At 46.7% G+C, this 27,581-nt stretch overlaps 1 protein-coding gene across 7 annotated transcripts in view; it reads left to right on the top strand.

Annotated features, from left to right (window-relative positions):
• ATP2B3 (ATPase plasma membrane Ca2+ transporting 3) overlaps positions 1-27,581 on the top strand; it is a 348,827-nt gene that overhangs the window by 171,686 nt on the left and 149,560 nt on the right. For 2 of the 7 annotated variants that reach the window (XM_086940208.1, XM_086940205.1), the window contains exons 7-8: positions 14,637-14,708; positions 27,130-27,294. In XM_086940208.1, the coding sequence (XP_086796334.1) occupies positions 14,637-14,708; positions 27,130-27,294 (237 nt within the window). Of the gene's footprint in view, positions 1-14,636; positions 14,709-17,869; positions 17,912-27,129; positions 27,295-27,581 lie in introns of all 7 variants that reach the window. The other 5 variants (XM_086940209.1, XM_086940206.1, XM_086940207.1 and 2 more) reach the window with 3 other exon arrangements.

Raw genomic sequence — 27,581 nt, forward strand, 5'->3', positions numbered from 1 at the left:
AAGTTCTAACGCTAAACCTGCTTTCGAAGACACCAACACATTGTTATTCTGCATGGGATGGCCCAGCCTCAAAGCTTCAGTATGTGGTACCCTTCCATGCATGAGCCATCATTGCAAAGATGTTCCAACCCATCTCCTGGTCACAAGGAAGGGGGTAAACATGGGTGGATGGGTGGAACTGTCCTGCCTCTTTGTTGCACAAGGATACCTGGGTGTCTTGTTCTAAATTTCACAGGAATAGATTGTTAAAATGAATCAGAGGTCTAAACTGTGGCCCTGAACTGCAACAGGAAGAGGCTCCTTTGGCTCAGTCCATTCTGTATTCCATAAACAAACTTGTGGCCATTACCAGTAACACTCTTGGGTAAGTGTCACCAGCAGTCTCAGATGAATCCTCAGAGGCAGCCTATCGGTGGTGGCCGGTTCTACTCTTAGCTGTGGAGTAGTTGTACGCTGAGAGGCTGATGCAAGTTACCCGCAGCCTTGAGGGCATCGTCATGGGCTGCTTAACACAACATTCTTCAACACCGTTGAAGGTATTGTCCTTTGCAGGTCGGGCGCAATGGCTGGTGAGGCCGTATTTCAGTTGTTGTCGGCTCTTGGACACGCTTTGGCTGCCTTTCAATAAAACTCCCTTGTGTTAGTGAAGGTCTCAGGGCAATGGCCATTGACCGTAAAGAAGACATGGAAGCGGTTGTACAATGTTACAACACATGCTATTACCACGCATGCCTTTACTACACAATTTTTACAATGCATGCATTTAATTTACCACACATCTGCCTTTGCCACACAGGAAAGTATAAATAATGTAAACAAGATTGCCCCTATGTAGTTATACTAGGGTCCGCTGTTCCGTAGGAAAAGTTTTTTATTGTGTTGATAATACCTCAATCCCAGTTTGACCAATCTCCACAAAACTTTCCAAAAAGGTGCTTTTTTTTGGATGTATGACGTTACAATGAATACTTTTACCACGCATACCATTACAACGCGGTATTTACAACGCATTTCGTTACAACGCATAGCGCTTAGAGGTGCTGGATAGTGGTAAGTATAATATTTTATTCCAACTCCAGTCCCCGTGGACACTAGGGAAGGTGTTGGATATAAAATTATACTTATTCCCTATCCTAGAGCGCCTCCCAGCGCAATGCGTTGTAATGGTATGCGTGGTAATGCCTGCGTTGTAATGGTAGTGCGTGGTAAAAACTTCGTTGTAACAGTTGTATACCTTTTTTTTTTACTAGTTTATGCATTTAATGTTGTGAGGTGGTCTGTCAAGCGGGGGCTGAGAAAAAAAGGGGCTCCCAAAACGCAAAACCTGTATGCATTTTCCATAGACTTCTTTAAGATAGAGTTCAGCAAAAACTGCGGAACGGAATGACACCAAATGTGGCCGGAAGCTGCATCATACTCCGATGATGGTGCTCCTTGTCATTTGGAGTAAATCCGTTCAGTAGTTTTTGAGAAAATAAGAATGAAAAATATTTGTACATTTAGACAGTTGGGTCCACAAGGGTCTCGAGAGCTGTTTGTGGTAGTGCCAATTTAAAAATAGTGTGTTCTGATTGGCCCGAGAAGCTTTATATCCCTTGGGCCATCTTGCTCCTGTTGCAGTCAGACTCCTGCGGGAGTCAGCACTCTGATTGGCTGCCAGCAACATGAGAAAAATGTTGCTGGCAGCCTGTCTTGAAGTTAAAATAATATAAGGAGGTAGGGGAGAAATACCCTGACCCCCTAATCACCACGGAGGGGACCCAGAGGGACTCCCCCTGGGGCCCAACAAAAAGAAATATTAGCAAAAAATACTGCAATCCTGCGAGATCGGAAAAGAAAATGGTGTCAGAGCCACATTCAGTAGTAGGTGTCGGGGAGCCTACATCGGGCCAAAATCAAAAAAGGGGAAGGAAGACGGTGCAACTTCAGCCTCCTATGAACCTCCAAAAGCCATGGGAACCCCATACCCCAGGGCCAAATATTATAGTAGTTGCTTGCAACTATGTAAACTATACAACAAAGAAGCACACTCATTGGAGGATGTCATTAGTGATGTCATCAATGATGTAATTTTCAGATGTCATGAGTGGTATCATAAATGATGTCATAGAACATGTCATGAGTGATGTCATAAGTGGGTTTATAAGCAATGCATGGCAGGACACACGGTATAGTTAGCACTGCTAACTATAACTGGTGAATTTGTGTGCTTTTTTTTTTACTTCAAATCATTAATGTTGTCACTCCTGAATTCACCTAACTATAACGTTAATTTAACCTTTGAGTTTTTTCACTGAATTTCTATGGTTAAAAAACAAACAAAAAAATGTATTTTAATCTCACCTAACTATAGCATTACGTTAACCTTGAACTTTTTCAGTGAGTTTCTAGGATCCTTTTTACGTAAAGTAATAATTAATTACCATACGTAAATACAACCCCCACCTAGACACCCACCATACTGTTGTTGGGGAATATTGGGGGAGCCCCAAGGCCCCCGTGGCCCCAGCCAGTTCTCCGGATCCAGCAGGAGCCAGAATTTCTCCCACCTGCAGGCCGCAGCTCCTAGTGCTGCTCCTTGTGGGTGGGAGTAATATTTTGATCTGTTTCCCTGCCTGCATCACTGCAAGCAGGGAAACAGATCTGACGTTTGCTTCCATTTGGCAGGAGCATTTTTGAAGCTCCCGCCAGCTAAGAGCGGACTTGGTGTTTGCTCCCACTTGGCGGAGATTTGAAAATGCTCCTGCAAAGCAAGAGCAAACACAGTTCCCTGCCCACTCCAGTGTGGGCAGGAAAACCACTATGCCTTGGGAGTGGGTTCCCCGGAACTTAGCATCTGAGCCGGTCTCAGGGTATGGGGTTGCCGGGCCATTAATGGCTCAGAAGGTGGGCCACACAGCTTCCCCCCCTTCAAGTAATCGGCCCCCGGGGACTTTTCAGGCTCTGGGAGGGAGGTCCTCATTATCCTGTCCTATTTTATTACATTTAATCCCTGGGGATGGGCTCCCCGGGGCTTCTTGAGGTTTTGGAGAGGGATGCTACATAACCCCCTCCCCATAGAAAGTAACATCAGGAGGTGGGCTCCCTGGAGACTTTAGAGGCACAGGGAGTTGGGCCATGATGCCCCCACCCCTTTATGAAATCTGTCCCAAGGGTAGGCCCCGCCGGGCATAAGATAATTAAATGAAGCCCAGCCACCATTTTTTTTTCATCCTGCAAGAGTCTTGCAGGATTGCAAATTTTTTGCTGATTATGTTTTTTTTTTATGGCCACCAGGGGGTCCCTCTTGTTTCCCTCACGTGGCCCACAGGGTCAGGGTATACCTACCATATACCCTTAAACTATTTCTTTATTTTCTTTTCAGAACAGGCGACTATGTCCCAGAGTCCTGTAATAGCTGCCAGCAACTTATTTCTCATGTTTCTGGCAGCCAATCAGCACTCACCGGAGTCTGACTCCCATGGGAGCAAAATGGCAAAAGGGAAATAAAGCTCCCTGGGTTAATAGGAATACTCTATTTTTAAATTGATGCTCCTGTGAGAGTCTCTTGAGACACTCGCGGACCCAACTGCCAAAATATACAATAATTTTTACCCTACATGTCTCCAAAACTACTCTACGGATTTACACCAAATCACAAACAGCACCGAAGACCAAGATCTTGCTTCTTGCCAAATTTGATGTAATTCCTTTCAGAGTTTTTCTGTGGTCTGTTTTAAAGAAATCTATGGCAAATGCATAGGAATTCCGCATTTTGGAACCCCCTGTTTTTCTTGGCCTGCACTTAACAAATCACCCCGCTAATTTGCGGAAGGACCAGAGGTGGATGAACTTATATTTGAAAAGCATTATAATGGTTCGATAATGATTTGTTCAACTGGGCCAAAGTTATTAGCAAACCAAAAAATGCTCTTGCTATGCAAAAGCAGGCCTAACTATAACCAGCTAGTGGTAACCGCCATAGGTACTATCAATACATAGACATATACACACACACATACTTACCTTACAGAGACTTACCATGCATGGTAAAGGTATGCAGTGTAAAAGCACCAAAAAGGCATGCGTGGTAAAGGCATTGTGTGGTTATAACTGCGCTGTAAAAGATGTTTCCCATGTGGGTTAATAGTTTCAGTTGTCTGCTGTTAACAAACTAAGGTTGTTTGGAGGACCAAAATGTTGTAGTACTGGTTTACCACCATCATTAGGAACGCAGTAGAGTCATAACCTGCTGGCAAGCACACCGACCACTCCTCTCTGGTATCTGAGATCAAGGGGACCAGTAGGAATCTACTGGCAGGAAATAGAGGTGGGAAGAGGAAGACGGGAGAAAGAGAAGAGAAACAGAAGTAAACCTACAATATGAATATGGGTGATATCACTTACCAGGGCTTTGATATATCTATCTGGGAGCTCTAACATATCTACCCAGGGCTCAGATATATCTAACTGAGGGCTCTGAAGAACTATGAGTGCTTCAATATATCTACCCTCTGCTCTGATATATCTACCCAGGGCTCTGATGTATCTAACTGAGGGCTCTAATATATCTACCCAGGGCTCTGATATATCTATCTCAGGGCTCTGATATATCTACCCAGGGCTCTGATGTATCTACCCAGGGCTCTAACATATCTATCTCAGGGCTCTGATATATCTACCCAGGGCTCTGATGTATCTACCCAGGGCTCTGATATATCTATTCAGGGCTCTGATATATCTACCCAGGGCTCTAACTTATCTATCTCAGGGCTCTGATATATCTACCCAGGGCTCTGATGTATCTACCCAGGGCTCTGATATATCTATCTGAGGGCTCTGATATATCTACCCAGGGCTCTGATGTATCTACCCAGGGCTCTGATATATCTATTCAGGACTCTGATATATCTACCCAGGGCTCTAACATATCTATCTCAGGGCTCTTATATATCTACCCATGGCTCTGATGTATCTACCCAGGGCTCTGATATATCTATCCAGGGCTCTGATATATCTACCCAGGGCTCTAACATATCTATCTAAGGGCTCTGATATATCTACCCAGGGGTCTGATGTATCTACCCAGGGCTCTGATATATCTACCCAGGGCTCTGATATATGTACCCAGGGTTCTGATATATCTACCTAGGGCTCTGATGTATCTACCCAGGGCTCTGATATATCTACCCAGGGCTCTGATATATCTACCCAGGGCTCTGATGTATCTACCCAGGGCTCTGATGTATCTACCCAGGGCTCTGATACTCTACCCAGGGCTCTGATGTATCTACCCAGGGCTCTGATGTATCTACCCAGGGCTCTGATATATCTATTCAGGGCTCTGATATATCTACCCAGGGCTCTGATATATCTATTCAGGGCTCTGATATATCTACCCAGGGCTCTGATACTCTACCCAGGGCTCTGGTGTATCTACCCAGGGCTCTGATATATCTATTCAGGGCTCTGATGTATCTACCCAGGGCTCTGATACTCTACCCAGGGCTCTGATGTATCTACCCAGGGCTCTGATATATCTATTCAGGGCTCTGATGTATCTATCCAGGGCTCTGATATATCTATTCAGGGCTCTGATGTATCTACCCAGGGCTCTGATATATCTACCCAGGGCTCTGATATATCTACCCAGGGCTCTGATGTATCTACCCAGGGCTCTGATACTCTACCCAGGGCTCTGATGTATCTACCCAGGGCTCTGATATATCTATTCAGGGCTCTGATGTATCTACCCAGGGCTCTGATACTCTACCCAGGGCTCTGATATATCTACCCAGGGCTCTGATACTCTACCCAGGGCTCTGGTGTATCTACCCAGGGCTCTGATATATCTATTCAGGGCTCTGATGTATCTACCCAGGGCTCTGATACTCTACCCAGGGCTCTGATGTATCTACCCAGGGCTCTGATATATCTATTCAGGGCTCTGATGTATCTATCCAGGGCTCTGATATATCTATTCAGGGCTCTGATGTATCTACCCAGGGCTCTGATATATCTACCCAGGGCTCTGATATATCTACCCAGGGCTCTGATGTATCTACCCAGGGCTCTGATACTCTACCCAGGGCTCTGATGTATCTACCCAGGGCTCTGATATATCTATTCAGGGCTCTGATGTATCTACCCAGGGCTCTGATGTATCTACCCAGGGCTCTGATATATCTATTCAGGGCTCTGATGTATCTATCCAGGGCTCTGATATATCTATTCAGGGCTCTGATGTATCTACCCAGGGCTCTGATATATCTACCCAGGGCTCTGATATATCTACCCAGGGCTCTGATGTATCTACCCAGGGCTCTGATATATCTATTCAGGGCTCTGATATATCTACCCAGGGCTCTGATATATCTATTCAGGGCTCTGATATATCTACCCAGGGCTCTGATACTCTACCCAGGGCTCTGATGTATCTACCCAGGGCTCTGATATATCTACCCAGGGCTCTGATATATCTATTCAGGGCTCTGATATATCTACCCAGGGCTCTGATACTCTACCCAGGGCTCTGATGTATCTACCCAGGGCTCTGATATATCTATTCAGGGCTCTGATATATCTACCCAGGGCTCTGATACTCTACCCAGGGCTCTGATGTATCTACCCAGGGCTCTGATGTATCTACCCAGGGCTCTAATATATCTATTCAGGGCTCTGATGTATCTATCCAGGGCTCTGATATATCTATTCAGGGCTCTGATATATCTACCCAGGGCTCTGATATATCTACCTGAGGGTTCTGATATATTGATCCGAGGGCTCTGATATATCGTTCCAAGGGCTCTGATACATCTATCTGAGGACTCTGATATATCGATCCGAGAGCTCTAATATATCTATCTCAGGGCTCTGATTGATCTACCTGAGGGCTCTGATATACGTATCAGATGACTCTGATATATCGATCCGAGGGCTCTGATATATTGATCCAAGGGCTCTGAAATATCTATCTGAGGGCTCTGATATACGTACCCGATGACTCTGATATATCGATCCGAGAGTTGTAATATATCTATCTCAGGGCTCTGATATATCTACCTGAGGGCTCTGATATACGTATCCAATGACTCTGATATATTGATCCGAGGGCTCTGATATATCGTTCCAAGGGCTCCAATACATCTATCTGAAGACTCTGATAAATCTATCTGAGGGCTCTGATATATCTATCCAGGGCTCTGATATATCTATCCGAGGGCTCCGACATATCTATCGAAGGACTCCGATATATCTAAGGGCTCTGTTATATCTGCATGAGGGCTCTGATACATCAACCCTGGGCTCTCATATATCTATCTGAGGGCTCTGATATACTTATCCGAAGACTCTGATATATTGATCCAAAGGCTCTGATATATATATCCGATATATTGATTCAATGGCTTTGATATATCGATCCAATGGCTCTGATACATGTACCCTGGGCTCTGATATATCTATCTGAGGGCTCTGATATATCTATCTGAGAGCTGTGATATATCTATCCGAGGGCTCCGATATATCTATCCAAGGACTCTGAAATATCTAAGGGCTCTGTTATATCTGCATGAGGGCTCTGATACATCAACCCTGGGCTCTGATATATCTATCTGAGACCTCTGATATCTCCGCCTCAGAGAGGAGCTATGTATACCTTTGGCTCTGTTATATCGATGCAGGGCTCTGATACATCTAACCTTGGACTCACACATATTTATCTACAAACTCTGACATATCTATCTGAGGGCTCTGATATATCGATCCAAGGGCTCTGATATATTGAACAGAGGGCTCTGATATATGTACCTGAGGGTTCAGATATATCGATCTGAGGGCTCTGATATATCGATCCAAGGGCTCTGATATATCTATCTGAGGGCTCTGATATACTTATCCGAAGACTCTGATATATTGATCTGAGGGCTCTGATATATCTATCTGAGGGCTCTGATATATCTATCTGATATATCGATCCAATGGCTTTGATGTATCGATCTGAGGTCTCCTATATATCTACCTGAGGGTTCTGATATATCGATCCCAGGGCTCTGATATATCGTTCCAAGGGCTCCGATAGATCTATCTGAGGGCTCTGATAGACGTATCCGATGACTCTGATATATGGATCCGAGAGCTCTAATATATCTATCTCAGGGCTCTGATATATCTACCTGAGGGCTCTGATATACGTATCCGATGACTCTGATATATGGATCCGAGAGCTCTAATATATCTATCTCAGGGCTCTGATATATCTACCTGAGGGCTCTGATATACGTATCAGATGACTCTGATATATCGATCCAAGGACTCTGATATATCGATCCAAGGGCTCTGAAATATCGATCCAAGGGCTCTGAAATATCGATCTGAGGGCTTTGATATATCTACCTGAGGGTTCTGATATATTGATCCGAGGGCTCTGATATATGTATCAGGAGACTCTGATATATCTACTGAAGGGCTCTAACATAGCTATCCATGGTCTCTGGTATATTTATCTATCTCAGAGCTTTGATATGTCTCCCTTGGGCTCTGATATATCTATCCAGGTCTCTAGTAGGTGCCTCAGGGAATGCTGACATATCTAGCAGAGGACTATGATATATCTAAGGGCTCTGATATATCTATCCGAGGGCTCTGATATATCTATCCGAGGGCTCTGATATATCTATCCGAGGGCTCCGATATATCTATCCGAGGGCTCCGATATATCTATCCGAGGGCTCCGATATATCTATCCGAGGGCTCCAATATATCTATCCGAGGGCTCCAATATATCTATCCAAGGACTCAAATATATCTAAGGGCTCTGTTATATCTGCATGAGGGCTCTGATACATTAACCCTGGGCTCTGATATATCTATGTGAGAGCTCTGATATATCCGCCTCAGAGAGGAGCTATGTATACCTTTGGCTCTGTTATATCGATGCAGGGCTCTGATACATCTCACCTTGGACTCACACATATTTATCTACAAACTCTGACATATCTATCTGAGGGCTCTGATATATCGATCCAATGGGATCTGATATAATGAACAGAGGACTCTGATATATGTACCTGAGGGTTCAGATATATCTATCTGAGGGCTCTGATATACTTATCCGAGGACTCTGATATATTGATCCAAGGGCTCTGATATATCTATCTGAGGGCTCTGATATATGTATCTGTTATATCGATCCGATGGCTTTGATATATCGATCCAAGGGCTCTGATTTATCTACCTGAGGGTTCTGATATATTGATCCGAGGGCTCTGATATATCTATTTGAGGGCTCTGATATATGTATCTGTTATATCAATCCGATGGCTTTGATATATCGATCCAAGGGCTCTGATAGCTCTACCTGAGGGTTCTGATATATCGATCTGAGGGCTCTGATATATCTTCCTGAGGGTTCTGATATATCGATCTGAGGGCTCTGATATATCGATCCAAGGGCTTTGATACATCTATCTGAGGACTCATATACATCTATCTGAGGGCTCTGATATATGTATCTGATATATCGATCCGTTGGCTTTGATATATTGATCCAAGGGCTCTGAAATATCTACCTGAGCGTTCTGATATATCGATCCGAGGGCTCTGATATATCTACCTGAAGGTTCTGATATATTGAGCTGAGGGCTCTGATATATCGTTCCGAGGGCTCTGATATATCGTGCCGAGGTCTCTGATAGATCTATCTGAGGGCCCTGATATACGTATCTGATGACTCTGATATATCGATCCGAGGGTTCTGATATATCGTGCCGAGGACTCTGATACATCTATCTGAGGGCCCTGATATACGTATCTGATGACTCTGATATATTGATCCGAGGGCTCTGATATATCTATCTCAGGGCTCTGATATATCTACCTGAGGGCTCCAATATAGGTATCCGATGACTCTGATATATTGATCCGAGGGCTCTGATATATCGATTCAAGGGCTCTAATGTATCTATCTGAGGGATCTGATATATTGATCCGAGGGCTCTGATATATCGATCCAAGAGCTCTGATATATCTATCTGAGGGCTCTGATATACGTATCCGATGACTCTGATATATTGATCCGAGGGTTCTGATATCTTGATCCAATGGCTCTGATATATCTATCTCAGGGCTCTGATATATCTACCTGAGGGCTCCAATATACGTATCCGATGATTCTGATATATTGATCCGAGGGCTCTGATATATCGATCCAAGAGCTCTGATATATCTATCTGAGGGCTCTGATATACGTATCCGATGACTCTGATATATTGATCCGAGGGCTCTGATATATCGTTCCAAGGGCTCCAATACATCTATCTGAAGACTCTGATAAATCTATCTGAGGGCTCTGATATATCTATCCAGGGCTCTGATATATCTATCCGAGGGCTCCGACATATCTATCGAAGGACTCCGATATATCTAAGGGCTCTGTTATATCTGCATGAGGGCTCTGATACATCAACCCTGGGCTCTCATATATCTATCTGAGGGCTCTGATATACTTATCCGAAGACTCTGATATATTGATCCAAAGGCTCTGATATATATATCCGATATATTGATTCAATGGCTTTGATATATCGATCCAATGGCTCTGATACATGTGCCCTGGGCTCTGATATATCTATCTGAGGGCTCTGATATATCTATCTGAGAGCTGTGATATATCTATCCGAGGGCTCCGATATATCTATCCAAGGACTCTGAAATATCTAAGGGCTCTGTTATATCTGCATGAGGGCTCTGATACATCAACCCTGGGCTCTGATATATCTATCTGAGACCTCTGATATCTCCGCCTCAGAGAGGAGCTATGTATACCTTTGGCTCTGTTATATCGATGCAGGGCTCTGATACATCTAACCTTGGACTCACACATATTTATCTACAAACTCTGACATATCTATCTGAGGGCTCTGATATATCGATCCAAGGGCTCTGATATATTGAACAGAGGGCTCTGATATATGTACCTGAGGGTTCAGATATATCGATCTGAGGGCTCTGATATATCGATCCAAGGGCTCTGATATATCTATCTGAGGGCTCTGATATACTTATCCGAAGACTCTGATATATTGATCTGAGGGCTCTGATATATCTATCTGAGGGCTCTGATATATCTATCTGATATATCGATCCAATGGCTTTGATGTATCGATCTGAGGTCTCCTATATATCTACCTGAGGGTTCTGATATATCGATCCCAGGGCTCTGATATATCGTTCCAAGGGCTCCGATAGATCTATCTGAGGGCTCTGATAGACGTATCCGATGACTCTGATATATGGATCCGAGAGCTCTAATATATCTATCTCAGGGCTCTGATATATCTACCTGAGGGCTCTGATATACGTATCCGATGACTCTGATATATGGATCCGAGAGCTCTAATATATCTATCTCAGGGCTCTGATATATCTACCTGAGGGCTCTGATATACGTATCAGATGACTCTGATATATCGATCCAAGGACTCTGATATATCGATCCAAGGGCTCTGAAATATCGATCCAAGGGCTCTGAAATATCGATCTGAGGGCTTTGATATATCTACCTGAGGGTTCTGATATATTGATCCGAGGGCTCTGATATATGTATCAGGAGACTCTGATATATCTACTGAAGGGCTCTAACATAGCTATCCATGGTCTCTGGTATATTTATCTATCTCAGAGCTTTGATATGTCTCCCTTGGGCTCTGATATATCTATCCAGGTCTCTAGTAGGTGCCTCAGGGAATGCTGACATATCTAGCAGAGGACTATGATATATCTAAGGGCTCTGATATATCTATCCGAGGGCTCTGATATATCTATCCGAGGGCTCTGATATATCTATCCGAGGGCTCCGATATATCTATCCGAGGGCTCCGATATATCTATCCGAGGGCTCCGATATATCTATCCGAGGGCTCCAATATATCTATCCAAGGACTCAGATATATCTAAGGGCTCTGTTATATCTGCATGAGGGCTCTGATACATTAACCCTGGGCTCTGATATATCTATGTGAGAGCTCTGATATATCCGCCTCAGAGAGGAGCTATGTATACCTTTGGCTCTGTTATATCGATGCAGGGCTCTGATACATCTCACCTTGGACTCACACATATTTATCTACAAACTCTGACATATCTATCTGAGGGCTCTGATATATCGATCCAATGGGATCTGATATAATGAACAGAGGACTCTGATATATGTACCTGAGGGTTCAGATATATCTATCTGAGGGCTCTGATATACTTATCCGAGGACTCTGATATATTGATCCAAGGGCTCTGATATATCTATCTGAGGGCTCTGATATATGTATCTGTTATATCGATCCGATGGCTTTGATATATCGATCCAAGGGCTCTGATTTATCTACCTGAGGGTTCTGATATATTGATCCGAGGGCTCTGATATATCTATTTGAGGGCTCTGATATATGTATCTGTTATATCAATCCGATGGCTTTGATATATCGATCCAAGGGCTCTGATAGCTCTACCTGAGGGTTCTGATATATCGATCTGAGGGCTCTGATATATCTTCCTGAGGGTTCTGATATATCGATCTGAGGGCTCTGATATATCGATCCAAGGGCTTTGATACATCTATCTGAGGACTCATATACATCTATCTGAGGGCTCTGATATATGTATCTGATATATCGATCCGTTGGCTTTGATATATTGATCCAAGGGCTCTGAAATATCTACCTGAGCGTTCTGATATATCGATCCGAGGGCTCTGATATATCTACCTGAAGGTTCTGATATATTGAGCTGAGGGCTCTGATATATCGTTCCGAGGGCTCTGATATATCGTGCCGAGGTCTCTGATACATCTATCTGAGGGCCCTGATATACGTATCTGATGACTCTGATATATCGATCCGAGGGTTCTGATATATCGTGCCGAGGTCTCTGATACATCTATCTGAGGGCCCTGATATACGTATCTGATGACTCTGATATATTGATCCGAGGGCTCTGATATATCTATCTCAGGGCTCTGATATATCTACCTGAGGGCTCCAATATAGGTATCCGATGACTCTGATATATTGATCCGAGGGCTCTGATATATCGATTCAAGGGCTCTAATGTATCTATCTGAGGGATCTGATATATTGATCCGAGGGCTCTGATATATCGATCCAAGAGCTCTGATATATCTATCTGAGGGCTCTGATATACGTATCCGATGACTCTGATATATTGATCCGAGGGTTCTGATATCTTGATCCAATGGCTCTGATATATCTATCTCAGGGCTCGGATATATCTACCTGAGGGCTCCAATATACGTATCCGATGATTCTGATATATTGATCCGAGGGCTCGGATATATCGATCCAAGAGCTCTGATATATCTATCTGAGGGCTCTGATATACGTATCCGATGACTCTGATATATTGATCCGAGGGTTCTGATATCTTGATCCGAGGGCTCTGATATATCGATCCAATAGCTCTTATATTGCAACCTGAGGGTTCTGATATATTGATCTGAGGGTTCTGATATATTGATCCGAGGGCTCTGATATATCTATCTGAGGGCTCTGATATATGTATCTGATGACTCTGATATATCTATCTGAGGGCTCTGATATACGTATCCGATGACTCTGATATATTGATCCGAGGGTTCTGATATCTTGATCCGAGGGCTCTGATATATCTATCTGAGGGCTCTGATATATGTATCTGATGACTCTGAGATATCTATCTGAGGGCTCTGATATACGTATCCGATGACTCTGATATATTGATCCGAGGGCTCTGATATATCGATCCAAGGACTCTGATATATCGATCCAAGAGCTCTTATATTGCAACCTGAGGGTTCTGATATATTGATCCGAGGGTTCTGATATATTGATCCGAGGGCTCTGATATATCTATCTCAGGGCTCTGATAAATCTACCTGAGGGCTCCAATATACGTATCCGATGACTCTGATATATTGATTCGAGGGCACTGATATATCGATCCAAGGGCTCTGATATATCTATCTGAGGACTCTGATATACGTATCCGATGACTCTGATATATCTATCTGAGGGCTCTGATATAGGTATCTGACTGCTCTGATATATCAATCCGATGGCTATGATATATATCGATCCAAGAGCTCTTATATTGCAACCTGAGGGTTCTGATACATTGATCCGAGGGCTCTGATATATCTGTTTGGGGCTGTGATATATCTAGCTGACAGCTCTAACGTATCCGCCTGGGGGGCCCGGAGTTATCTCCAGTGTTTCCACTGCCTCAGACCTGTTGGGATTCGCAGCCGAAGCTTTCTCAAGAGGGTGTCTATATTGGGGTGCAAGTTAGAGAACGGTGAGATTATGGAAACTATCGGTGTGGGGGCCATGATTGCAGCACCTCCAGAAAACTCCCCTCCCTGGGTCCTGAATTCTGTATTGTTGCCTGCTCCTGTTTGCGTCATGATGCACTGACTGACCATCCCACAATTTATTTTAACCATTGTTATTTTTTCTTTTTCTCTTCTATCCTTCTGTTTTCTCCACTCGCCCGTACTTTCATCTCCCCCTTTGCTTCTCGTCCTTGGGTGCTTTGACCTTTCCCCTCCTCTTGGTCCTCCCTTCTGCACCAATGACCCATGCTGCCCCCTTCTCTCCATCTTTTCCTAGCTGCCCGAGCCGCCGGCACCGCCCACCCCATCACTGCTGCTAACGCATTCATAAACTCCAGCTTCACCTACGGTATGTCCCCGCCTGACCTCCAGCTGTGCTCCAGGATCTGGGAGCAAAGAAACCTCGCTGCAGTGTGTCCTTTTCCAAGACAGGTCTCCTTAAAGTCAGGACATGACGTGGGACTTCCGGAAACTCCAAAACAAGACTCTAAGGGAACCGCCTCCGCGGCCTGCTGGCCAATAGGAGCATCGGGGCATTGCTCGACATTCTGATAGGTCACTAGGGCTGGCAGGAGAGACAGACATAGGCCAGGAAAGACTACAGCACTGCCTCGTTAGCCTATCAGAGGCTCCTGAGCCGCTGATAGGCCAGCTGCCTTAACTACTGGTCAATCAAACGCCCGGCCCTGAGAAACAAAGAAAGTTGGATTAAAGTCTTCCTCTGTCCCTGGCAGCCGTTTTCTCTTCAATTTTCACATCCTACAGCACACTGTATAAATACGACAGACATGATCTATTTCTTATATAAATCAATTTCTAGAAATAGTGTTGAGAAGAAACATTCAAAATAAGCATCTTTCTTTTAAGGGGCTGTTTTAGAGACAATTATAGAAATCTTTTAACGATGAGGCTTTGAGCAACCCTACTAGGTTGTAGTTTTAGTCAAAAATCAATATTGATTGACGGAAACAGATACGTATAAATGTTTACAGGTTGAGAGTTGGCATTCCTTGCCTAATTATTATTTTTTTTTAAAGTGTCCACTCCTTTTGACTGAAGCGACACTGATTGGTATAAATTCACAGGTGTCAGCGCTCTAGGTCATTGTAAATGTAAACAAAATGCAGGGCACTATACAAACCGACAACCTTGTGCCATTGCGCGCGAGTTGTTCTGTGACTGATGACATCAGCAGGATAGGTGAAGTAATTCACATTGTCTTTCACATCGAAGGCAGCACAGAGCGGCCGAGGAAAGGCGCATTGAGGCGCGGGAACAATCAGGAATGGTCTTTATCATGAGTACTTTGAAGGAGTTGCCACCAGCAGTCTTGACTCACATGCATTTATTTGTAAAGCAGATTCTTAACCTCCATCAGTCAAAGACTCTGAATGTTAGAGCACAGGGAGGAGAGGGAGGCCACAGTGAGCCGGACATGACCTCCCGCGACAACAGAAACATCTGACCAACTAAAGAGAATTGGTGTCTGGCAGGAGTCGCAGTGCACCCTTGGCATCATGCCGCAACCATCCAGGCTTTGCCCAGAGGACATGTGTGAGTGCAGGAACTAGCAAGAGAGCTGTATTGTTGATTGTAAATACCTTGAAAGATCCATACCAATTTACTTAGAAAGTCGAATATTTAATCTATAAAATGCCTAAAATATGCAGATAATCCGATGTAGGGATCAAAAGGTATCAAGAACATAAAAAACCTCTTGGGACAGCACTGAAAAAGAGCTCAATGCTATACTGTAGGAAATGCACAAACGTGAAAAAGGATTAATTCTGCTTCCGGCTGCTGGCTGGGACGTGGGCCACCCTTCTGGCTGGTCCATGCGTGAATGCAGCTGGGTCGCCGCATGTAAGTTGGTGGTTGCTTCCACTAAAAATGGTGCTAACCTCAAATTTAAAATGCTTTTTGGAAGAAGAAAATCTTTATCTGCTCTGGTCTTCATGAGGTCAGATGATCTGAATGACTCCCCTTGCTTAGCCTCAAATGTCCCACCTGATCGGCTCAGCTGTAAAAATATCCACGGTACATCCGAAGCGGCAAAGTCTTGCCTTCTTGAGGGAGGTTTGGCTGTTCCAGATCTCGAGGAGATGTTTTTTTTTAACAAATTCCAAAATTTCGCTGCAAGTTGTTGAAGGAAAGTCCTCAGATCTTTAGGACTGACTCCTTACCCCCATTCCAATTTTTCAAATTGCCTAGGGGTCCACAAAATTCATAGATGACCAGTTGTAACAGGTCTCCTGTAATTCTTCCTGACAATGGCTTCCTCTGTCTCATGTCCTTCCATAGACAAAGATACAGAAGGGACGTTGAATGGGGCAAGTGGGCTTCAGTGGCCAGTCCTTGGCCCCATAGAGCCCCACAGGACAGCAGACAACTAACATCAGGGGTGCAGTGCTGACGTCAGGCGGAGCAGTGGTCTCAACTTCAAGCTGCAACCACTGCTGAGGTCAAAAATACCAGATGTCCATGTCTGAAAAAATGGAAAGAGCAAGGGGAAGAAATGTACATTGTAAATGTAAATGTATAGGCATTTATATAGCGCACTACTTACCCGTAGGGTCCCAAGGCACTTCGACCGCTGCGAAACCCTTCCTGGCTTCCCTGAGAGATGGTCCCTTAATGGGTATCTCCAGGGTGAGACCAGGCATCCCCGGCGGTCTGGTGGGGCCGTTAGTGAAGATGAGGCAAGCTAATGCCCAGAGTTGCCGAGTGTGATCGCTGATCAGAGTGGGCACCGAGGCGAGAGAATTATCGAGTCCGCTGACCCTGGTCCAGAAACCTGCCGCGCCGGGAATCGAACCCTGGTCCCGGGCCGTCCTCTGCTCTCGGGTCTCAGGTCTATTGTGGGACGGTTAGGAAAAGGGACACAAAATGTCAACTACCTTAGATTGGGTTAGCAAATAAAATACTCAGATAAGCGCACAGCAAAAACAAATGTGTGCTATAAGTTTGAAACCTCAAAGAGAAACGAATTGTGAGACCTTTTAGAGAGAAGGGGCACACATAACTCAGAACACAGCCTTAAATTTGAATAAACAAATGAATACAGTCTGGGATTCCCACGAGCTGTGTCAGGGGTGTCTGTCCTGCTCTACAGACAGTAACTGGACAAAAAGGAATGCAGAACATTTTTCGACAGTCTGGCATTTGTGAGACACCAGGGGACTGCACCAGAGGAGACACATGGCAGGGTGGCCCAGGTGACATGCAATGCAAGCACGCGCCTGACTCTGCCCCACCTCTTGGGGGGTTCCATGGGCTTGACATCAGCAGAGACCGCCCCCTGTCACCCTACGCTGCTGTGGCCCTGTAGTAGTGCTGTGACCGCCATGCCTGCTTCCATCTCTCCCTGCTGCCTTCCACCCCTCCTGTGTCACCGTGTCCACCCCGGAGGCATGGCCGCCCTCGCCCCTCACATGTCTGCATATGTTCTGTGCGTTCTCTCGTTCTGTCTGTTGTTCATGTCTTGTGTTTGTGCTCCCTCTTTCGTTGTAGGAAAGCAGCAGGAAGGGGCAGTGGAGAATAATCAGATCAAAGGTAAAGTGCCAAGAAACCAGCCGGTGGGGCGGGGCGGGCTCCGGCTGCATTTAAAGCTGTGTCTGGGCATCGGTTCACCAGCTTGAGTGCCACAGCCAGGCCAGCACTCAACAGGAAGACACCTTTGCAATACCTGTTTGATCTCCTTCCTGTGGGGTGTCTCCATATTCAATCATTTGCCAACAGGAAATGGGAGAAAGATTCAAAATGGCCGCACCTTGCATGTTGAAAAGGTTGAAGCCCGGGCCTACCTGATGTTGGTATTTGTTCATAAAATCATACAATCTGTTGGTCTCTTTGCTGTCTGAAGGTTTTGAGAAAGATTGTTTGTTAGCTTTCCTTGGGTTTTAATTGCTACATTATTGTAATGAGGCAGGTGGGTCATGCAGTCATTCAGCCAATCCACTTGCTCCTCCATCATAGCTGCAGATGACATCACAGTCCGGAAATGTAAATGTAAATGTGTTTCGATTTATATAGCGCAACACTTCAACCCAGGGGTCTCAAGGCGCTTGCTTAGGGAACCCGTCCTGGTATTCCCCTGTGAGATACCCCGGCCGGGTATCCACAAGGTGAAAGCCAGGCATCCCGCCGCGAGGGGCCGTAGTGGAGATTAAGCAAGCTATTGCCCAGAGTCGCAGAGTGTGACCCCATGAGTCGAGTAGGCACCGGAGCGAGAATTGTCGACTCCGTGGAATTTTGAGCCCCAGACCCGCTGAGGCCTTGCAGAGACCACAGGCAGTCTGCAGACACACACTGCGTCCACCAGGTGGTGCCCTGGTAACACACAGAATCCACATGTTTGCTGCCAGAAGCCTTGGACATTCATGCCCAGCCCCTGCCTGGCATGAAGGCAAAAAAGAAAAACGTTCAAAAAGAAAGGCATCTCAGAAAGTCTGGTTGAAGACACCAGTGTGTCAGAGAGCAGCACCCCGCCATCCTCTGGAAGAAGAACCTAGTTTTTTACTTTTTACATTTGGCCCTTAGCTCTCTGATCTCAAAGCAATGGTTCCTAGACACTAGATTCACAGGGCGTTTATTCTCCCTTTCCAGGGGGGACATAGAATTCATTGCAGGTGAAGACACTGATAAATATGATTTGAGGGTGCAGCACAAATTCAAAAGCGACCAACAAGGGCAAAGAATGCGCAGAGTGAGATGTTGCACCCAATACTTGAAATCTTTACTACCTCTCCCCCCCCCCCACACTGATATTTTATTTATTTATTTTATTTTAAAAGTTTTATATAGCGCTGGCTAGACCGAGAGGTATCAGAGCGCTTTACATGAGGTAGGACATTGTTTCAGAACATTGTTACATAGTTACGTCAGTTGCTGGAGCGTCGTATAATCGTAATTGTATTGTAATTGCATTTATATAGCTCTTACTACCCCTGACGAGGCGTCGAAGCGCTTTTTCGGCGAGTAGCCCGCTACTCCGGGACCCATAGAGGATTAGTGTTGAATTAGTATAGTGAAACATGCAAGTACATTTTAAGTGGTGGATAGGTTAGTCAGTCATTTGGATTTGGAACGATAGCAGAAGGATAGAGGAGGACAAAGGTTTGTATTTATATAGCGCTTGTTACCCCTGAAGGGGTGTTGACGCACGCTGTTCACGAAGCCCATAAAGGATTAGTGGTGAATTAATATGGTGAAATATGAAGTAATTTCAGTGGTGGATATTAGTTACTTGGAGTGAGAAGGATAGCGGAGGGATAAAAGGGGAAGAAAGGTTTGCATTCATAAAGCACTTCTTACCCCTGATGGGCGTTGAAGCACTTTTCTGGTGAGTAGCACGCCACTCCGGAACCCATAAAGGATTAGTGTTGAAAATTAGTATAGTAAAAAATATGAAGTAATTTGAGTGGTGGATATGTTATTCCGTTATTTGGGTAGAGAAGGGTAGGTGGAGGGATAGTGAAGGGACAATGAGGTTTGTATTTATATAGCGCTTGCTACCCCTGATGGGGTTTATAAGCATAAGTAGCACGCTACTCTGGAACCCAGCAAGGTTAGTGTTTAATTAGTATGGTGAACCATGAAAGTAATTTTAGTGGTGGATACGTTAGTCAGTTATTTGGATTGAGAAGGGTTGGGGAGGGGTAGAAAAGAGGGAAGAGTTTAGAAAGGTTTGTTTTGGGGGATCGGTATAGTAAAAGAGGTGTCAGATGATGCAAGGAGGGGTAGAGTAAGAGAGAGTCTAGAAAGGGTTATTTTGGGGATCACAGTAGTGGTATGGGGTGTGGGATAAATGAGAGAGTGGATGTAGAGGATGTATTGAGAGATGTTTTGGATGAGAGATTGGGTAGTGCATTGGAAAGAGTAGTAGAAAGAAGTTTGAGATGAGTCAGAAGGTTGGGCTAGAAGATATATTGAGGGAAGTGTAGGCTGAGGAATAGGGAAGTGCATTGGAAATGCTAAATCAGAAGAAAGTGATAAATATATAGATCCATAAGTACATTGAAAGTGTATAGATTCATAAAGGAGGTATGTCTATTGGGCAGCATTCTTGACCCTGGTCATGGTCAGTCTCGAACAGGCTCAAAAAGGCAACTGCCCTTGTCCTCTCCGCTCTTAACAAGCTCAAACAGGCAACTGGCCTTGTCCTCTCCGCCTTTAACAAGCTCAAACAGGCATTGCCCTTGTCCTCTCCGCCCTTATCATTGACGCCGGGCTGAGACGCCCTAACCCTTGCCTTTTATAGCCCTAGTAATCAGGTGACACCTTCAGCCAAAGGGAACCCTAGCCCTAACACTATCCAATCACAACACTAGCCCTAAAATCTAGAACCAATAGGAGACCAGGACCTAACAGCCAATCTTAACCCTAGTTTAACCATCCAATCAGTTCAAAAACCCTGATCTCTATGTCCAATCTAGGCCCTAGCCCTACCAGTAGGCCCAACCCAAGTCCAAGCAACCAATGGCACAGGAAGCCCTTGTCCCTACTTCCAATAGAAAGCCTGACCCTTCTCTTAGTCCCACAACCAGTCCAGCAACCAATCACACCAAACGCCCTAATCGCTACTTCCAATTAAAGGTCTAACCCTAGCCCTAGTCCCACCCTAGTCCCAACAACCAATAACACAGGAAACCCTAGTCCCTACTTCCAATAGAAATCCTAACCCTAGCCCCAACCCTACATTGATTGAATCACAGACCCAGAAACCAATCAGAACACTCAAATACCTAACCAATGAGGACAATAACCCTAATCCAATAGAAACACCAGATACAACCACCAATCAGTGTAGACATGTACCAACCACTAGCAGACCATATAAGGTCCCAGCGACCTCAGACAAGGTTTGCTGACCAGGGAGTTGGAAGCTGCTTCTCCTGTTCAGAATCTCCTAGGAGACAGACAGGCTCAATCCACACAATCAGAACATAATACCAACTATCTCACCACTGAGAAACAGCATCTGACCTCCTCCGTGAAGCTAGCGGCTTACAGGAACATTATTCCTACTGCGAACAAAGCCCTGGACACCCCTTTCCCCAGAATCATCACTTCAGCTCTAAGATGCGCGCCGCATAACTGTAGGGGCGCAGTGAGGTCAGAAGCTGGAAACTGCTGAGACAAATCTTTATCCACAGCCCCTTACACTGACCTGCTTCAACGACATCTCCCACAGTACAAGGGACTCCAGCTGCATCACTAGATGCGACCGTGAGGCGGGATTGGGAAGGCAGTGCGGTTGCTATTAGGAACTCCCTACATTGCACGGATAAGACCCATTGCTCTCTTCTGTGGCCGACACTTGACCTTTACCCACAGCATCCTCGCCGTCTGAGACTAAAGCCCGTCTATGACCCTCCGGGTGGTACTGCAGCTGGTATTGTAGAATGCTTGGCGCTCTTGACAGACCGCTCTATCTACAGTGATGGAAGCTTTAGCTTCACTGGGGCACCACAGAGGATGCTTCCTTATCCCTGACCAGAAATGATGCAAGCCGACACAGGCTGAGCTGAGGTCTGCCCACACCAGGGGCTCCACACTAGACTTCATATTATCTAAGCAAGACCTGCTCTCAGTACAGGGACCCGTACCTCTCGAAGGTGCGACCATTGTGTTATCCCTTCTCCAGGCCATTGTCACATTCCACCACCAGCGGAGAAGCTAAAAAGGATCTACCATGGTTTTGTAACACTAAAAGAAAAGACCTCAGTAGTTTAGGGTTCAGAGCACAGAATCCAATCAACAACCCAACCTCCCTCTATTTTGACGCCTCTCGGATCTGCTCGTTGGTCAAGAGCAAGCAGGAATGGCCAAACCCTTCAGCTTCCTGGTACAATAGGGATATTTACTAGGAAAGGAAATCCCTGAGATGGAAAATAAATGGAGACAATTCCCATCCACCGCTGACCTCGCCTGCCGCAGGACTCAAGATCACTATGAGGGGAGCATCGTCAACGCCAACGGGATTCATTTTTGATCTCTCATTGACTCTGCCCCAAACTGCCCCAAAGAACTCTTTGAACAGGCCAAAGCTGGTGGCAACCCCCCCCTCTCACACACATACATTCCCATTACATGTTAAGATCCAACTGCAAACTAGGAAGAATTCACAAAGTTCTTTGAAACTAAAGTTAAATCGCGACGAATAATCGCTGGTAATCAATTCTAATTTCCGATGTACTGTCAATTATCCGTTGGCCTCCCATTGGAGACGCGGCTGTTTACGCAACGGACTGCACCACTCACACGGCGCCTCACACCCACACCTGGAGGAGACCTCAAGAAGTGTGCGGAGAGTGGACCATCACGAAATGCGGAGGTCTGCTTCAGGAAACCCAACCCTTAGAAAGGAGTGAGTATGGTCAACCATTCTCACGGAGGGGGACAAATGTAAAGGATTCATTACCCGCGCCCTGTGCACCAGCCCCTCCCCGGCAATCAATAGATCTGAACTCAGTGCTCTTCTGTTCGCGAGACCTTGCGAGTAATGTCTCCTGTCCCTCCGAAGAGTGCTGGTCGGAGGCTCCGCACTGCCTCTTGTCGCGAGGCTGAGACCTCTGCCTCGATATTTTAGAATAATTCGGAGAGCCTCGCGCCTGTGTGCAAATTGATTGATAATATTTCTGCCGGCTGTTATTTGTGGTTCTTGTGCACTGGTCTAGTTCTTGTAAAGCTCTATAATACCTTTGGGTAATGTTGGCGCTATATAAAACCGCATACATACATAAACAAATAGACTCCTCCTTGAGGAGGAGAATGCTCAATTGCCCTCAATTCACCAGAAGCACAGAATAAGCAGGGGGGACAGGGGGAGGGGGGGGGGGGGGGGGGGGTTGGTCGAGGCTACAGTCCAGGGTAGACGAAGTGGCCATTTTGCCTCTTAATCCTCGCGCTGCTGCTCTGAAGGAGGTCTTTGAGATGGATAAAGTGCGGGTATCTTGTCTTGTTCAATGTTCTTTATTTATAGCGTCTTAAAGCCCCCCTTTTGTGCCAAATGAAGGAACAATCCATAGCTCTTAGGGTTTGAGGTCCAAACAAAAGCCCAGCGCCGCGAGGGCTCCTTTCAGCCAATCTAGCACTGCCCTTCCCTCTGGGCGCTTCAGAGGCGGCGGCGCACGCTCCTCGCAGGACAGATGTTGTAGCAGGATGAGGAAGAGGCGGCAGCAGCCTCGAGTCCGAGGTGGAGGGTCCTCAAGGCGCTAGGCTGCAGATCGAGGGAGCTCAAACTCCACTTTGAGGGAACAGTTACTGATCCGAAGTGTCTCTGCAGCTCTGGAAGAGCCGGTTGCGGAGGCTTGAGACCCATAGTTCCATTATAGGCGCAAGACCCCACCCACACCACAGCAGAATAGGCATGCATGAATAAATACACAACACAACTTTTTGTTTGGAGAAAATATTGCTGCAGGTTTATTCCATAAAAAAGTATGCAAATATGGTGGGTTATCTTACGGGTGATCCAAGGACAGGCAGCTGTACCAGCCTATGCTGCCCCAGCCGCCTGATGAGTCAAGCACTGTGGAGAACCCAATCAGCGCTGCTCTTATAGGGTTGATCCCCTTATTGGATCACGTGACACATTGGTCCCTTATTACTCACGCCCCTTTTAGGGCAGAGCGGAGCAAGACAAGCCCCCGGTTGTTCAGGCCCACAACAGCCCGAAGGCCTAACTACCCTTCCCATCCCCCGGCGCGCAGGACATGGCGTGTCTGGCGCACCCTGTAAGGGGAATCCTCCTGGAGTCCCGCAGTAGAGAGTGGGGGTGGGGAAGCGCCCCAAATGGAACTAGGGGGGGTCGCCCTCTGAGGTGGTCCCCTGCGGGGGCCGAGGGCAGCCGCACAGCCTCCACTTTGAAGGAACAGTTGCTGATCTGGAGGGTCTATTTAGCCCTGAAAGAGCCAGTTGAGGGAACTTGAAGACCCAGCAGTCTCCACTTTGAGGGAACAGTTGCTAATCTGGGGGGTCTCTGCAGAACTGGAAGAGCCGCTTGAGGGATCTTGAGACCTGCAGCCTCCACTTTGAGGAAACAGTTGCTGATCTGGAGGGTCTCTGCAACCCTGGAAGAGCCGGTTGAGGGAGCTCAAGACCCATCAGCCTCCACTTTGAGGGAACAGTTTGTGATCTGTAGGGTCTCTGCAGCCCTGGGAAAGCCGGTTGAGGGAGCTCAAAGACCAGCAGCCTCCACTTTGAGGGAACAGTTGCTGCGCTGAAGGGTCTCTGTAGCCCCGGAAGGGCCGCTTGAGGGAGCTCAAAGACCAGCAGCCTCCACTTTGAGGGAACAGTTGGTGATCTGGAGGGTCTCTGCAGCCCTGGAAGAGCCAGTTGAGGGTGCTCAAAGACCCGGCAGCCTCCACTTTGAAGGAACAGTTGCTGATCTGGAGGGTCTTTGCAACCCTGGAAAATCCGGTTGAGGGAGCTCAAAGACCCATCAGCCTCCACTTTGAGGGAACAGTTTGTGATCTGTAGGGTCTCTGCAGCCTGGGAAAGCCGATTGAGGGAGCTCAAAGACCAGCAGCCTCCACTTTGAGGGAACAGTTGCTGCGCTGAAGGGTCTCTGTAGCCCCGGAAGGGCCGCTTGAGGGAGCTCAAAGACCAGCAGCCTCCACTTTGAGGGAACAGTTGCTGCGCTGAAGGGTCTCTGTAGCCCCGGAAGAGCCACTTGAGGGAGCTCAAAGACCAGCAGCCTCCACTTTGAGGGAACAGTTGCTGCGCTGAAGGGTCTCTGTAGCCCCGGAAGGGCCGCTTGAGGGAGCTCAAAGACCAGCAGCGTCCACTTTGAGGGAACAGTTGGTGATCTGGAGGGTCTCTGCAGCCCTGGAAGAGCCAGTTGAGGGAGCTCAAAGACCCGGCAACCTCCACTTTGAAGGAACAGTTGCTGATCTAGAGGGTCTCTGCAACCCCGGAAGAGACGGTTGAGGGATCTTGAGACCTGCAGCCTCCACGTGGAACGAACAGTTGCTGCCCTGGAGGGTCTATACACCCATGGAGGAGCCAATTGTGGGATCTCAAACACCTGGCAGCCTCCACTTTGAGGGAACAGTTGGTGATCTGGAGGGTCTCTGCAGCCCTGGAAGGGCTGGTTGAGGGAGCTCAAAGACAGGGCAGCCTCCACTTTGAGGGAACAGTTGCTGCTCTGGAGGGTCTCTCTCTGTAGCCCCGGAAGAGACGGTTGAGGGATCTTGAGACCTGCAGCCTCCACTTTGAGGGAACAGTTGGTGCTCTGGAGGGTCTCTGCAGCCCCAGAAGAGTAGGTTGAGAGAGCTTGAAAACCCGGCATCCTCCACTTTGAGGGAACAGTTTGTGATCTGTGGGGTCTCTACAACCCCGGTAGGGCAGCTTGAGGGAGTGTGAGACTCGCAGCCTCCACTTTGAGGGAACAGTTGAGGCTCTGGAGGGTTTCTGCAGCCCTCGAAGAGCCGCTTGAGGGAGCTCAAAGACCAGCAGCCTCCACTTTGAGGGAACAGTTGATGCTCTGGAGGGTCTCTGCAGCCCCAGAAGGTCTGGTTGAGGGAGCTCTTAAAGGGGCTGAAAGACAATGGAAATAATACAATCCAATCCCTGAAGAAGACCGCCACTGTCAAACTCTAAACAGAGCTGAAACCTGTGAACATCTTGAAGTATGTGAAGGATAGTGGAAGAGGAAGCATTAGACCAATGGTATATGTAGGGGGCGTCCTGACTCTAGTGGGGTACACAACCGCCAGGAGCCTCACGGTGCCCTGTGAGAGTGGAAAGAGGGGTACAGCGCGCAGGGCCCAGGTCGGGAGATCTCGGTTTTACATATGTTTATCATGTTTGTGTTGTGCATGTGTTGGGGGTAGAGTGGGATGGGGAAATGGAAGACAGCGCAGCTTTAAAGTGAACCGACACGAGATGTGCTGAAGGGTAAACCGCGCCTGTCCTGCTGTGGGCTCAGGGCAGAGGCCTGGCTATGAAATAAAGGCCAACTGCGCCATCTTCAGGTCTACCCGTGGTACTGCAGGCTCGCCTTGCGTTCGCACAGCACACGTGCCACAGTCATGTATGTACTCTACTCTCCCGACAAGAATCATGGGGCCTTTCCGCACTCGTTTTAGGAGCCTGAACAGGGGCCTGTCTGACTTTTATCAATTCTTACAAACGACAGTGAGAGATCTACCTGCCACCAGGGGGTGTGAGGAAGTGCGATGAAGCTCTGGCGGGAAAATTAAACCAGAATATGTGCAAATACTTTGATGGGAAAAAAAGAATAATGGATCAGAAACCAAGGGATGCCCTTCCAGCTGGCCGTTCTTTCCTAAAGGTAGATACGTCACCCCCAGCAGAAGTTGACATACACAGGTACAAAAAAATGAAGTTGCAATGACCTGCACAGCTCGATGTTTCTGTGCTAACTTTAATTCTTGGCAGGGATAATTTCATGTCTTTTGGGTGGGTAATGCTGAGAGGCCGTGCCTCTGTGAGAGATGAGGGGCCGGGGCACAGTCAGTCACACGCCAGTCAAAGTCTGACCCGCAGAAGTTAACTTGTGACGGTCTGTGTACCTGAGGGTCTGTTTGGGTCAACAGCTTGCCTCATGTGGCCTCTTAAGCCCCAGGCCGGGCTCTGTTTTGGGCATTTTCCAACCAGGGGGAAGAGCATGGGCTGATCCTCCAATGGGTGTGCTTCATTTATGTCACGTGGCCCACCTTTCCCGCTTCTTTTGTGTAGAAGGTGTTTTATGGCTCATTTTAATTGATTATATTCTCCCTGCTTTCTTTTTCCTAATTTTGCAGCTAAAAAGCAAGATGGCGCCGTCGCCATGGAGATGCAGCCCCTCAAGAGCGCGGAGGGGGGCGAGCTGGAGGAGCGCGAGCGAAAGAAGGCAAGCGTCCCCAAAAAGGAGAAGTCTGTGCTGCAGGGGAAGCTGACCAAGCTGGCTGTGCAGATCGGCAAAGCAGGTAAGGGGAGGCGGGGCCCACTCACTACAATCAGAACTGACCAACCCAAGATGTCTGCCCTTATGTCAATATCCGGTTACTGACCAACCCAAGATGTCTGCCCTTGTGTCAGTATTCGGTTACTGACCAACCCAAGATGTCTGACCTTGTGTCAGTATCCGGTCACTGACCAACCCATGATGTCTGCCCTTGTGTCAATATCCGGGTACTGACCAACCCAAGATGTCTGCCCTTGTGTCAGTATTCAGTTACTGACCAACCCAAGATGTCTGCCCATGTGTCAATAT

Source organism: Lissotriton vulgaris, chromosome 10 (assembly GCF_964263255.1).
Source record: "Lissotriton vulgaris chromosome 10, aLisVul1.2, whole genome shotgun sequence".
NCBI lineage: Eukaryota > Metazoa > Chordata > Amphibia > Caudata > Salamandridae > Lissotriton > Lissotriton vulgaris.